Genomic DNA, 15,389 nt, shown 5'->3' with positions numbered 1-15,389 from the left:
CAGGGAGGGGAGGGGAGGGCTGAGCGGACAAGCTGCTCGGTGGCGGTGATGACAATTGCTGGTTTCCTGGTTTCCTCTTTCTTCTTTTGGGGAGATCTATTTCTCTGTTCGGTCTTGGGTTTTTTTTACAATTACTACCATGTAGTGTTTGTTTTGAGATACCTACCTTTCTGGGTGTCTAACCCCGGTCAATAGTAAACAAGAAATACCACCAAATATATGGGGGGGTCTCCTTAAGCCATTGCTCCCTGTGCCTCTCTGAGGGGCCAGGTTCCAGCTCTGGTCCCAGGTAGGCAGAACTCCATTGACTGAAGCCCCAGAGATATAGCATATATCAGTAATATAGCTCCAAGGAGCCTCCGGGGCTCACCCAGAAAACCAGAGTTGAATGTAATGAAACACCATTTTCTGGGTGAGGCCTGGAGAACCAACAAGTCCGACATGGAATGACAACTAGAAGCCGCCGCTTGCAGATACTGCACCACCACAGACTCCAAGGCCTGGCACCACCACAGAATGAAGGGGCCCTGAGCACCTGCACATCCTCAAGCCAGTCCGAAGATAGCTTGAGAATGGAACAGAAATGCAAGACCGAAGCCAAATGGCCACTGGCGAGCAAGTGCTCAGCAACCAGGGCAGTGGAAAGGGAGGGAACTCGCATATGAAGCTGTAGCAGGCCAACATCCCGAGGAAGAGCAGGGGCGAATACACACACATTGAGGCGCTCAAACTTGCCCCCTCCAGGTAAACCTGAACAACCGTAAGGGCCTCTCGCCACATATGCGTGCAGGACCGACAAAGTATGCCACTCCCCCAACAAAAAGATAGGACAGTCTGCCAACCAGGACGACTCCGGAACCTCATAATGCACCCAGTAAAGAATGGAAGAACCAAATTCAAAAGAGACAGGGTCCATTATCAAGGTGCAATCTGGGTCGCGTAGGAGGTAAGCCTCAATGGCCTCCCGCACCTCACGAGGCAGGATGCAGGAAGCCGAAAACCTCCAAAAGGAAAGAACCAAAGTATCCAAGGGAAACCCAGAACCAAACCTGGGGAGGGGGTGACACCATATCAAACTCGTACAAGGAGGGAGGGATAAGAAAACCCCACTCCCTGCAACAAGAAGCCCCACTCAGAGGGTACCAAAACCCAAGTGGGGTCAAATGGGGCCCAAGCCCCCTCAAGTCAGCCCCTCCCCCACCCCAGGAACCTCCACACCAGGACCCGGGCCCGAGCTATCCTCCAAACCCTTCGCCTCAAAGAAAAAAGGCAGAGGCCGCCAGAAAAGCTGGAATGAAGGAGGGGCCAACTGATCAGACCCGTACGAGGCAGCCCCTATTTATAGCCACACAATCCCACTCGCATACATGTCCATCCCTCGTTTGACACAATCATGGGAACCCACCCTGCCACTACATCACGCGGTAATTGGTTCCACAAATCAACAATCCGGTTACCGATCCAGTGTTTACCCACGTCTTTCCTGAATCTAAACTTATCCATTTTATTCCCACATTTTTCTCATCCTTTTCGCGCTTCCATTGCGATACTGTTCCCTTTGTATCGGGGTCCATGCATGTTCCTGGTTCAGGGGGTGTCTTTTTGTCCATATGTGCCTCCGTGCATTTGTGCTTGTTTGTCGTGGTGCTCTTTGTACCTTCCAAAATTCTTGGACCGTCTGTACGATGTGTGTGTGTATGATGTGTGTGTCCGACTGGTGTACGAGCCACGCCGCCCGATGGACAGGTGGTGCGGTTAGTACCTCGTGCGCTGGGGCCGGGATGTTTGTTCTGGGCGGTGTACTCGTGTTTTCCACATAGTTTATCGTAGAACTGAAACAAAGCGGGAGCCAGAGGCACTCAACCAGCCAGTAATCACATCAGCCAAGAACTGTAGGTTGGGTCGCCGGCTGGTGGGTCTGGGGCTCCCCCTTTTCCCTCCCAGGGAGGAGGGGATTGCGCAGACGGCGGCGCAGCGACACGACGTCATGCTAGTTAAATAATTTTGTTTCGGGAGTTCTGTCCACTCGTTCGGCTTTCGGTAGCCATATTTTAACCAGAATAGGTGTTTGTTTTGGGATGCCTACCTATCTGGGTGCCGAATCCGGTCGATGGCAGACATAGAATGCTCCTAACCACACGGGGGTTTCTATAGGCCATTGCTCCTTGTGCCTCTCTGAGGGGGCTAGGGTCTGGCTCGTGGTCCCCAGTTGGCCTAGGAACGCTATTCGCTTGAATGATACCAGGGTCTAATACATTCATATCAGCCCAGATAGCTCCGGGGAGCCAAAGGGGCTTCCTCCCATAAAATGGCATTTCATGAGAAATCAACACTGGTTTTTTAGGATTTCACTAATTTCTTTGTCATCTTCTGTGTATGAACCTTCACTTGTACGAATAGGTCCAATACTGGCAGTGGTTTTTGCTTTTGATTTTGCATACGTGAAGAAATATTTTGAGTTTTTCTTTACCTCTTGTACTGCTTTCTGTTCTAGTTGTATTTCTTCAATCTGATATGAAGGTTCAGTCTCTGCTTGATTTCTTCAATCTCCTGTTTAAATTATTCTTTCTTTGTAGGGTTAGTCATGTCTGCTTAAGCATTTCTGTTTATTTTTCTTCCTCCTTTTGTAGTGTTGTCTGCATTCTCTTTCAATGTTAGACCTCTTTCTGGCTTTCCTCAAAGGGACATGTTTCAGACAGACCTTATGTGCTTCGGAAGTCAGTTGTTCTATACATTGTATGGGATTTTTATTACATAGAACAATTTTCCATTGAATGTTTGCAAGTTCCCTGTTTATTTTTTCCCAGTCTATCCTTTTATTAAAATTAAATTTACTGAATAACCCTTCTCACTTGATCATTGTTTTAGGTCTATTCTGAGTATTGATGTTAGTTTGCACTTCAATGATCTTGTGATCCAAGTATGTGGTATCTGAGATGGTAATGTCCTTGATTATGTCTATGTTTGTGAAGATCAGGGGCCAGATTCACGAAAGAACTTACGCAAGCACTTACGAACGTGTACATCTTTCCTCAATCTTTGACGGCTTTGGTTACATTTATTAAACAGTTTACAAGCATGAAAACTTCCCATTCAACTGTTGTTATTGTTATAAACAGCTTTCTAGTGCTTCGGAGCTCATTAGCTGTTTAATAATTGGAAACAAAGCCGCCAAAGATTGAGAAAAGATGTACAGGTCCGTAAGTGCTTGCGTAAGTTCTTTTGTGAATCTGGCCCCAGATCTAGAATATTTTGGTTCCTAGTTGGTTTTGTTATTGGCTGGTTGAGTGAAAGTTTGTTACAGAATCCAAGTACAGTGTACTGTAGTTCTCTAATCTGTGGTTGGTTATGTCCAGATAGATTTCCCGATACAATAATATTGTTTGCTATTCTCTTAGACTAGGCAAGCTCAAGTCACCTAGGCAGATAATATCAGGTACTGAGTTTGCCAAATTATCGAGGCTCTTCTCTATTTTGTATTCATGTTCTGTGAATTACTCAGCCACTGCATTTGTCGGTTTGTATATTGTATTAGAATAATAACTAAGTTTATTTTCTCTATTTATTCATTTGATCTATCACACATTGTGATTTCTGTGTGTATTACACCCAGTACTTCTAACACCTCATTTGTAGAGTTAAGGAACTCCAAGCATACAAGGTTTTCTGTAATACAGACCTCCTACGCCATGTAACCTATTTACCCTATCACATCTGTATAGATTATATTCTGGTACCCAGATCTCACTGTCCAAGAATTCCCTTGTATGGGTTTCTGTGAAATCTCCAAATACTTCATTTGACTCGGTGAGGTCATTTATGAATGGTACTTTGATTTTTGCTCTTGTGTACAGTCCTTGTATGTTGGCAAAGATGAATGAGATTACTATTTAGGGTAGTTTGACTGCGAGACTTTTCTGGCAGGTCCAGTATATGTGGATGTATCCGATGTGTTCTGACCAGTACTGACTGTTGTAGGGTTGTTGCCTGTCGTAATTGTAGCTCTGGTGTGGAGGGAATTTGTGGCTACTCCCACTGTGTGAAGCCACAATGATTTGGCCTTCAAATCTCATTTCAGGAATTAGGGGAGTTCAATTTGGGCAGGGCCCAAAAGGGTGTTATTGTATTTTTTTTTTTTTTTGAGATATATACAAGAGTTGTTACATTCTTGTACAGCCACTAGTACGCGTAGCGTTTCGGGCAAGTCCTTAATCCTATGTTCCCTGGAATACGATCCCCTGCCGCGAAGAATCGTTTTTTCATCCAAGTACACATTTTACTGTTGCGTTAAACAGAGGCTACAGTTAAGGAATTGCGCCCAGTAAATCCTCCCCGGCCAGGATACGAACCCATGACATAGCGCTCGCGGAACGCCAGGCGAGTGTCTTACCACTACACCACGGAAACTTAAATCTCCGTATCTGTTATTCTAGTATGCAAGTGGGTCTTTTGATACAGTTCTATACATTCTCTCTCATCTTTTGAAACCTCTTTTGTCTAGGTTTAACAATTTATTTGACTTTCCTCCAAAGCCATTTTCTTGTTTGCCACTGTTTATGTAGCGTTCCGTGCCTTTCATGTGAAAGTATGGGCAGCCGAGATTATAGCATTTTTTGCCCTTGCAAAAATGTTTTTTCACATGTCAGGATGGTAAAACCTACACATTGATCCAAATTAACTTTTTCCTTTCCTAAGCATATTTAGACATTTTTTGGGATCTTCTCGAGGTTATCTCGAGATGATTTCGGGGGGCTTAGTGTCCCCGCGGCCCGGTCCTTGACCAGGACTCCACCCCCAGGAAGCAGCCCGTGACAGCTGACTAACACCCACGTACCTATTTACTGCTAGGTAACAGGGGCATAGAATGAAAGAAACTCTGCCCATTGTTTCTCGCCGGCGCCCGGGATCGAACCCAGGACCACAGGATCACAAGTCCCGCGTGCCGTCCGCTCGGCCGACCGGCTCCCGGGATGATGGTAGCTGCATTCTAATCCCTTTCTATTTCCAGAATATCTGTCTGCAAATGACTATATGCAAGTTCATAGAACTTGCATGTCTGTCCTCCTGGTTTGTCTCTCTCTCTATCAAGGACTGTTATAGTGTCTGTACATATAGAACTGTCAGTGATGTCTGTTACACTTTTTAGTCTACTGTCATCTGTATTTGGGCATATTCCAGTTTAGAGAATAACCTGTTATGTATGCACATTCTCTAAGAACCCAAGGTGAAAGTCCATCTGGGCCAACTGCCTTGTTCCTGCCCAGCTTCTTGAGTGCTTCTCAAAGTAGAAATATACCTTGAGCATTACCATTTGGAATAAATGGTAATGAATAAGAATAAAGATAAATAAAGAATAAATAAATCATTTATCAATTCTGATTGAAATTACCTACTTAAAATTATCTGCTAGATTAAGGACCTGCCCGAAACGCTGCGCGTACTAGTGGCTTTACAAGAATGTAAATACTGTACTATCCAATGTATTCTCACAAACCCAATGTACCTTCTTGTATATATATATAAATAAATAAATAAATAAATAAATAAATGGTAAAATATTAGAATGGATAAAACAATGGTTAAAACAAAATAAACAAAGGGTCATATTAAATGGGAATAAATCTGACTGGAGAACTATGGTAAGAGGAGTACCACAGGGGTCCATTTTGGGGCCAAAACATTTTTATCATATATATCAGTGACATGAGAATATTATAAACCAAATCATAAAATTTGCAGATTTTATGATATGGATTGTATTTTCAGTTTTAGGCCAATTCCTGCATAAGGTGTCACTTTTTTAGGGTTCAATAGAGTACAGTATATACAGAGTCGTTATCTTAAGGTTATCTTAAGATGATTTCGGGGCTTTAGTGTCCCCGCGGCCCGGTCCTCGACCAGGCCTCCACCCCCAGGAAGCAGCCCGTGACAGCTGACTAACACCCAGGTACCTATTTTACTGCTAGGTAACAGGGGCATAGGGTGAAAGAAACTCTGCCCATTGTTTCTCACCGGCGCCTGGGATCGAACCCGGGACCACAGGATCACAAGTCCAGCGTGCTGTCCGCTCGGCCGACCGGCTCCCTAGTCGTAGTTAAAGTATCAAGTCAAATAATGGTCTATCCGCATGTGGGTCTATATGACGTATCAGACATTAGTTCTTGGGACCTACCTCTTAGCTATTATTGCTTTATTTTTATTATTAATAGTTCAATTAAAATTAAATTAAAAAAAAACATACTTGGGTCAGGGTCAGAGAAAATACAGTTCTCGTTCCGAGTCGCAGTTCATTTATTTTCTTAAGTGCAGTAATATCCTATTTAAGCAAAAGTCAAACCACGTAAGGGGCCCCAGGATTCTAGGGATCCCATGTTGCCATATTGTTCATAAGAGATCACTTGGAAGAGTGGATAATTATAAATAATTATTGGGATTCAAATCCCCTTTTAAATTATATTTATAATATAAATAATTTGTGCATAACTTTCCAAGGGGAATCTTGTACTTTAGCAGATGGGCAAGACCCATTATCTGAGTAGGGGTCCCCAGTGTCCATTATCTGGGTAGGGGTCCCAGTGTCCATTATCTAGGTAGTAGTCCCAGTGTCCATTATCTATCTGGGTAGGGGCCCCAGTGTCCATTATCTATCTGGGTAGGGGCCCCAGTGTCCATTATCTATCTGGGTAGTGGCCCAGTGTCCATTATCTGGGTAGGGGGTCCCAGTGTCCATTATCTGGGTAGGGGGTCCCAGTGTCCATTATCTGGGTAGGGGGCCCCAGTCAAGAGTGCTGTATATGCATATTGAACAAGGATATACACAATGAGTAAGGTTTTATGCATATGTATAATCAAAATTTATTTAAAACCATTTAACTGTTAGAAATTTAAATAAAATTGTATTCACAGCTGCTGCTGTATCCATAACGCTTACTGAAACATTCCTTCAATCGTTTTTAGATACTGTACTAAAAATTAATTCCATTCAACTAAAGAATAATTATACTGTACATCATTTTACCTAAACTCACCACTTTCTTTTCTTAAAATTATCAAAACAATCCAAAACACAAGTTTTCAACAATTTTATCAAGCATAACATACCTTTCATTAATAAACAAGAAAAAGTTACAATGTTTGTGAACAAACACGAAAACTATACACAAAAAATCTTTCTAAATGCTACATCAAAAAATACAAAAATATTTTGAAACAATCTTACCTTCAAACTTCTCATAAATCTTGAAGTCGAGCTTTTCAGGGACGAACTTGGGTTTAGTGACCTTCTTGTCAATGGTGGCTCGGTCGAGGGTGAGACTGGCCACCTTCCGCAACACGTTGCTGTCGACCACGTCCCCATTGCTGCCACTGCGGCTCCCTCGTGGATCCCGTCCATTACCTGTCCAACACAAACATACTATATAATCATGGGTTCTGTTATTTGAGATTGGATTCCTGTTAGACTTACTGAGGTCTCCCCAGCCATTGACTGCCATTTCCCAGAATGCAACCCACAACAGTTGCCCAGTTCCCTGATACCTATTTACATCTACTGTAGTTGAACAGGTACATCGGGTAAAAAGAAAATTGCCCAAAGATCTTGTTCTGCCAGGGAAATTAAGCCAGCCAGGATAAATATGTATGAAGAACAATTCTTACAAATGTTTACTCTAGGCCTACACCAGTCTTCATCAGTGTAAACATTCTACTTTAGATACAGGTGTGTACTTAGATGTAAGTATAAGCTTTTAACACTGAACAGATGTAGCATTTGGAAACCTTTGTTTAGCAACATTAAGGTATAGTTAACCACTATACTGTGGAGTCCCCCCTAAAGCACTCAAGAGTTGTGCAATTTCTTTTAATTATGCTATACAGTATCTAAATGTTTTTTAATGTTTTCCTCACTCTTTGTGTTTGTAAAGGAAAATGGTTGAGTTTGGAAACATTTTGACATTAACTTTACCTGAACATTTATAAAAACAAAAATATGTCCTTGACTACAGCAACGGGTTCACCATAGCCGGTGCTACTCGAAACTTTTTGTTCCAGGTAGCAAATCTTAAACAACAACAACAACAACTTTAGTACCAAGCTAGCCCCAGCTAGCTGTGTTGACCAGACCACACACTAGAAGTTGAAGGGACGACGACGTTTCGGTCCGTCCTGGACCATTCTCAAGTTGATTTGTGAAGAGGAGGTAGAATGCTAGCTAGCTGTGTTTTGTGGTCAGAAGGAAGACAAGTGGTGCCAACTCTGCTCAAACCACCTATAGCCAGTGGGATTTGGGTACTAAATATGTTTAAACCATGTTACCAGTTTTTATGGTAGTGTAATAATCTAGTCTCCTAGATCCCAGGTGAATGAAATATTTATTTCTATGGAAGTGTTGATAATTTTTAAAAGTGTAATAATGTGTATCTTCCAGAGGGTTAGTCTAACAATGCAGAATTACGTTGGTGAAAATGCTATTGTGCCATATTCTAGTGCTACCCGGGATATGATATTCTCTTCCACTGGGGCATGAAGTCCAAGCGAGTGCCTCCAGGAATATCCTCTATTACTGGGGCCCCTTGGCAATGAGGGGCCCAGGGACTGCTTCGTGGGGAGGGGGGTGCCCTTGCTTGGCAGTAAAGTGGGGTCAACCTCCAGCCCCCCAGCTGACCAGGGCCGGGCATCATCTGTGTGTGTGGCCCTATTAACCCTTAGACCGCGCAATACATATATAGACGATTGAGGCTCTAGCGCACGATTATAAATGCCCCGCATGGGATAGGGGGCAGTAATAGTCCAGCCACGACCGATAGTCAACAGACCCCACCTAGAAAAAAAATTCGTAGGCAACATTCCCTGGTGTGAAAGCCTCGGTACTGAGTGAGCCACCAAGGCTGGCGCACGCAGCATGAGTTCACAGTACCGCTGTTCAGCTTGTGACCACAGCATTGCCTAAAAATGTGAAAATATATAAGTACATGCTATTATTTAGCGATGATAGTATTACAGAAGACTGTGATAAAACTGACCAGGATTCTGATAATAGTAGGATTGTGGTGATATTTAGCACTGTGCTCCATGGTGGGAGGAGTAATTCTGATACCAGCAGTAATGCTGGTATCACCACACCAGAAATAAATATCTCTTTGATATCCCCAGGGTCAAACTTAATCTGTGTAAACACTCTATGCAAATTAAGGGACCTAGTCTATGGAACTCACTCCCTAGTGAATTGAAAAACTGTAAAACTTTTGCCTTATTTAAAAGCAAAACCAAAAAGTACCTAACTTCATCTTCTTAGTTTCCTACACTAAGTAATGAGTACCTTGATATTACATAAAAATTAGGAGATTGGGTAACACTAGGTACAGAGCAAATTTAAAGCTCAATCTCCTAATTTTTATGTAATATCAAGGTACTCATCAATGCTTACCAGTATCATAAGAAAGGCAAAACTTGCATATTATGTGAATAGATTCAATGAAGCAAAAGGCAACATGAAAAGCACTTGGAAAACTATCTCTAGTATCCTAGGAACTAAACAACACTCACATAACCAAATAAAACTCTACAAGGATGGGGATATACCGTCAACTGATTTAGAAATGGCAAATGAATTTAATAGTTTCTTTTCATCGGTTGGTGCTAATCTTGCCAGTAAAATCCCACAGACTCAGACACACATTAACACATATCTCTCAGGCAGCTATCCAAACTCTCTTCTCCTTTCACCAATCAGCCCGGCAGATGTTGTGTCCATCATACATTCTCTAAAAACCAAGGCAGGGAACACCAGTGAAATTCCGTCCATTGTGTACAAGAGAGCCTCCCATGCCCTTGCCCCACCCATAGCACTACTGTTCAACAAATCTATAGAGTATCACACCTTCCCTGATATCCTCAAAAAAGCAAGAGTAACGCCAGTCCATAAAGGAGGCAATCCGGCGGACATAAACAATTATAGACCAATATCAAATCTACCCACTCTATCAAAAATATTTGAAAAAATTATTTACAAACAGCTCTATTCCTACCTCGTAAAATTCGACATACTCAGCCCCTGCCAGTTTGGCTTCCGGTCCCAAAAGAGCACCAATGATGCAATCATTAGTCTCCTTGACATTATCTACTCAGCCCTTGACAAAAATGAGTTTCCGATTGGACTCTTCATTGACCTAAGAAAAGCCTTTGATACTGTTAATCACAACTACCTCTTACTTAAACTCCAGCATTATGGAATCCGAGGCCTTGCCCTTGACTACATCCGATCCTATCTTAGTGACAGACACCAATATGTAACCATCAATGATACAACTTCTTCCACTCTACCAATTACCGTTGGAGTGCCACAGGGCAGCATCTTAGGACCTCTTCTATTTCTTATATATATAAACGATCTGCCTAATGTCTCTAATATTCTCAAACCTATATTGTTTGCTGACGATACTACCCTTATCTACTCAAACCTCAACCCACATACACTAAATAATGTTGTGAATAATGAATTAAAAAAAGTCCACTTATGGATGTCAACGAACAAACATTAAACATCGAAAAGACTTACTACATCTTATTTGGAAGCAAATCATCAAATGCAATTCAGCTACAGATAGACAACATTAACATCAGTAATAAAAATGATGGCAAGTTTCTTGGCCTATTCCTAGACAAGAGACTCAACTTCAGCACCCACATTCAACACATAACTAAGAAAGTCTCTAAGACAGTTGGTATACTCTCCAAAATCAGATATTATGTTCCTAACTCTGCTCTCCTCTCACTATATTATGCACTAATCTATCCCTATCTTAATTATGGTATCTGTGCATGGGGGTCTACCACTCCAAACCACCTTAAGCCCATCATCACACAGCAAAAATCTGCTATCAGAATTATAACTAACTCTGCTTTCAGACAACACTCAGCTCCCTTGTTTAAATCCCTAAACTTGCTAAATATTAACTCCCTCCACACATTCTCTTGTGTCAACTACATTTACAAAACCCTGTTCTTAAATGCAAACCATGCTCTGAAACTCTCCCTGGACAGATGTAATAGGACCCATTATCACCACACCAGAAATAAATATCTCTTTGATATCCCCAGGGTCAAACTTAATCTGTGTAAAAACACTATGCAAATTAAGGGACCTAGTCTATGGAACTCACTCCCTAGTGAATTGAAAAACTGTAAAACTTTTGCCTTATTTAAAAGCAAAACCAAAAAGTACCTAACTTCTTCATCTTAGTTTCCTACACTGAGCTTTAAATTTGCTCTGTACCTAGTGTTACCCAATCTCCTAATTTTTATGTAATATCAAACAACCTTATCATTGTGTTCATTGCTGTCTTCTTTTATGTGCTAGCCATATGCTGTATTGTGACTACCAATTTTTGTCAACTTCCATTCAAGCTGTCATTGCAATCAATCTTATATTGTTTCTGCTGCATTGTGCCTACCAATTTGTTGTCAACTACCATTTTAAGCTGTCATTGCAATCAATCTTAGCTACCTATGTGCTTTAATATACTGTACCTATAATTTTCTATTTTTTTTTTTTTTTTTCATTTCATGTAATCTGTTATTTTTTTGTCTATAAATTTTGCATGTATTTACCTCCTTAAAATTTTCTTAGATTAAGGACCTGCCCGAAACGCTGCGCGTGCTAGTGGCTTTACAAGACTGTAATTACCATATTTGTATCCTCACATTCCTTATGTACATTCTTGTATATGCATAAATAAATAAATAAATAAATAAATAAGGGAGGGAGGGAGGTGGCGTCGTCTTCTGACTGTGTGTCACCATCTTTTATTGACAAGACTTACCATACCAGCTTAGTGGTTCGCCATGGTGAACACAAATGTAGATACTATACTTGTATATAACGTGTGTATAGAGTATAATAACAGCAATAGGAGTATGTTGGGAGCCGCCATTTTGGCGAGGGAGGTGCATTGTCTGCATGGCATGTCATGTTTACTGATGGCCACTATGGTCTTTGGGCACCATACCAGCTTATTTGTACAGATATGGTGAATAAAACATGTAGATACTTATATATAATGTGTGTATATAGTGTAATAACAACACAAACAGTATTGTTGGAGGAGAAATATTAGTGCATCTGGCCTTGAACCAGTGAGGGTGGCAGCTACCAGCCGACTGTGTGTGTAACTTTCTTATTGACTGAACTCACCATACAAGCTTAGATGTACAGTTATGGTGAACAAAACATATAGATATTTATATATAATGTCACGTCTGTGTATAGTGAATAAAAGCAAAAACAGTATGGTGGGAGGAGGTGAGTGAGAGAGTGGTGGCGAGTGGCTGACTGGCTGCTGGGTGAAGGCCACTCTTCATTGCTTTTTGACTCACAATTCCAACTTAGTGGTTCGTTATGGTGAACAAAACATGCAGATACTTGTAAATAACCTGTGTATATAGTGTAATAACAGCAAAACTATGTTTGTTTTATGAAAATAATTGAATCACTAACATGACACCATAATTTTGAGTCATTACTTAGCCAAGTTTCTGTTAAAATGACGAATGATAATTTAGTACCTAGTGCTGTGAGTAGTGTATTTGTATCATCAAAATGTTTACCAAGTTTACCTAACATTTTGGTTGTAAACTGATAAGCAGGTGCTATTTAGGAGTTTGTTTTTTGCAAGATTTGCTGTGTAATACCTACAATAATAATAATGATCAATGTGCTCATTTGTGTGGATATGGGACAGAAGATTTCGATCAGAATCAATATCAGTAAGCATAGAGATACAATATTGTCACGATACAATAAGATAAGCAATTACAGGAACAGTTAAATACTAAGTCTGCTGTAAATAGAAAGTAATTATAGCAAAACAACAATAAACGTAGGTACACAAAAAATAGAAACAATTTGAAGTAGAGTAAAGATCCCCGTAAATAGCCAGGAAGGATTCAGTAGTTAGGTTAAGAGAGAAGAAAAAATCAGACTGATAAGAATAATATATAGCAAAAAATAGAGATAATAATCGTAGAGTAAAATAATCTTAAAAATAAATTATTTAATATAGCTTAGTTGTGAACCTATAATTAGCATGAATTTAAGAAAACAAAATGAGCTCAATAATTAATTACAATAAATGATGTATAAATCAAATTACAATTAAATTTAAAAATTTAAAAAACAAGAGGGTAAGATTATATTTATGAGCAAGATTTGACTAAGACACTGAGGTAAATGCTTACATAAATACTAAGTCTGCTATAATTAGAGAATTATTATAGTAAAACAACAATAAATGCAAGCATACAAAAAAATTTAAACAATTAGAATAAAGTTAGATTATTTTAACTTAGAATAACAGTCTCCGTGGTGTAGTGGTAAGACACTCGCCTGGCGTTCCGCGAGCGCTATGTCATGGGTTCGTATCCTGGCCGGGGAGGATTTACTGGGCGCAAATCCTTAACTGTAGCCTCTGTTTAACGCAACAGTAAAATGTGTACTTGGATGAAAAAACGATTCTTCGCGGCAGGGGATCGTATTCCAGGGACCATAGGATTAAGGACTTGCCCGAAACGCTACGCGTACTAGTGGCTGTACAAGAATGTAACAACTCTTGTGTATATCTCAAAAAAAAAAAAAAAAAAAAAAAAAAAAAAAAAAGATCACTAGATAGCCATGAAGGATACACAAGTTTGGTGGAGAGAACAAAAAATCAGAAGAGACTGAAGATGAATATATAAAAAATTAGACAAATAACTGTAAAGTAAAATAATCTTAAAGATAATTAATTTTATTTAGCTTAGTTTTTAACCTATAATTAGTATGTACTTAAGAGAACAAAATGAGATCAATAATTAATTTCAATAAATGACATAAATCAGTACAATTAAATTTAAAAAGAAAAGGGTAAGATTAGATTTAAAAATAAAATTTTATAATGATACTGAGGTAGATGCTTGCATAAGTGCATGGAGACTTTACTGATTACTTAGGAAATTATATGAATGAGAGAACATTAGGTAAATGGTAAGGCAGAGACAGCACCTTGGACAAGGTTAGATTAAGTTAGGTTAGGCTCAGGCACTCACGAGTTATTTTCAGTATCGGCATTGGTCGGGTTCAGGTTTTCAGATATACCACAATCACTAAAGAAGGCCAGATAGGTATAGGTAAACCTATACCTATAATAGGTTAAGTAAGAATTGTAATTACGAAGCAATAAGATGCTTATCTTAACATACTAAGAAGGTTAGGTAAGGTCGGTGTTTTCTATGAAGCTTTTCAAGGTAAACTAGTATGTTACCTATGCACGTATTTAATAAGTCAATATTGACTATACGAAAGTGCGAGAACGGGTTGAGGCCTGCCAAGATCAAAGAAAGCCGGAACAGGAGCAACAGATCATGGTAACAGAAGCAGGGCAACAATCTGAAACTGTGGCTCAGTCTAAACCGACGCTGAAGTGTTTCGGATGTGGTACGGAAGGAGTAACCATCTGGCACTTAGACTGTACCAAACGGCCATCCTCTCTTGGCACAAGGAGGCAAGTGCCCGCGACTCAACAAGTGCCTACTGATGCCGGCTCTAGTACTGTTGACCCATCCCATAGGGGTGACAGTACCAGCAGCGCCCCTGACAACTCTCAACAGCCTGAGACAACAGTTCAAGGACAGTTGGTAGCCTTGCAAGCACGGGTAGCAGAACTGGCTGAAATTATACAGACGCTATGTCGGGCTCCTTCACAAGAGATATAGCAGCCTCCACACTGCTGTGGCCCGCGCTGGTAAAGGTTCCTGCCCGCCGGCAGCAGAGATGAGAGCGACAATGGAGGCGGTGGCAGCGACGTCGTCAGTCAACTCAGTGATGACAGCAGTGATAGTGACACACACATTAACTGGACAAGGAAGTGGACCCGCACCAGCATATATTAAAATAATTAACGATCTTAACGAACGCGTTCCAGTCAGTACCAGAGTGAAAATGATAATATACTGCGTGACAGTGCTTATGCCATTAAACTCATTCAGATTAGGGCAAACGCTGTAGCCACGCCATCTAGAGCAGCTTGGGGTAGACCTGAGGCTTCTGGTTTCTGCGATGCTTGTCGGAAGCCAGGAACCCTGGGCCACATATCCCTGGCATGCCACAAGACACACGGGGCTCGGGTGAATATGGGACTCGCCAAGACAGACCTTGAGATTTGCTCTGTGAAGGCCCTGACCTGGACATATTCCATTTACAGAATATGGTCCAAGACCACATCTAGGGGCAGACCACCTTAGTCCCAGGATCACCATGCACAGGGTGCATAAGGGTCAATATAGTCTCGCTTAGGTGAACCGCAGCCAGGATAGCTGGTAGCCAACTATCTAAGCAGAGTCGTTATCTGGAGTATCAC

General features: G+C 41.0%; 1 protein-coding gene across 1 annotated transcript in view; it reads right to left on the bottom strand.

The window, feature by feature from the left end:
* LOC123773279 (uncharacterized) overlaps positions 1–15,389 on the bottom strand; it is a gene marked incomplete in the record, with an annotated part of 416,855 nt that overhangs the window by 245,525 nt on the left and 155,941 nt on the right. The window contains 1 exon segment of the mRNA XM_069317846.1: positions 7,220–7,396. Coding sequence (XP_069173947.1) covers positions 7,220–7,396 — 177 coding nt within the window.

This window comes from Procambarus clarkii, chromosome 89 (genome assembly GCF_040958095.1).
Source record: "Procambarus clarkii isolate CNS0578487 chromosome 89, FALCON_Pclarkii_2.0, whole genome shotgun sequence".
NCBI classification, from domain to species: domain Eukaryota; kingdom Metazoa; phylum Arthropoda; class Malacostraca; order Decapoda; family Cambaridae; genus Procambarus; species Procambarus clarkii.
This window is presented reverse-complemented; position numbering and strand designations above follow the sequence as displayed.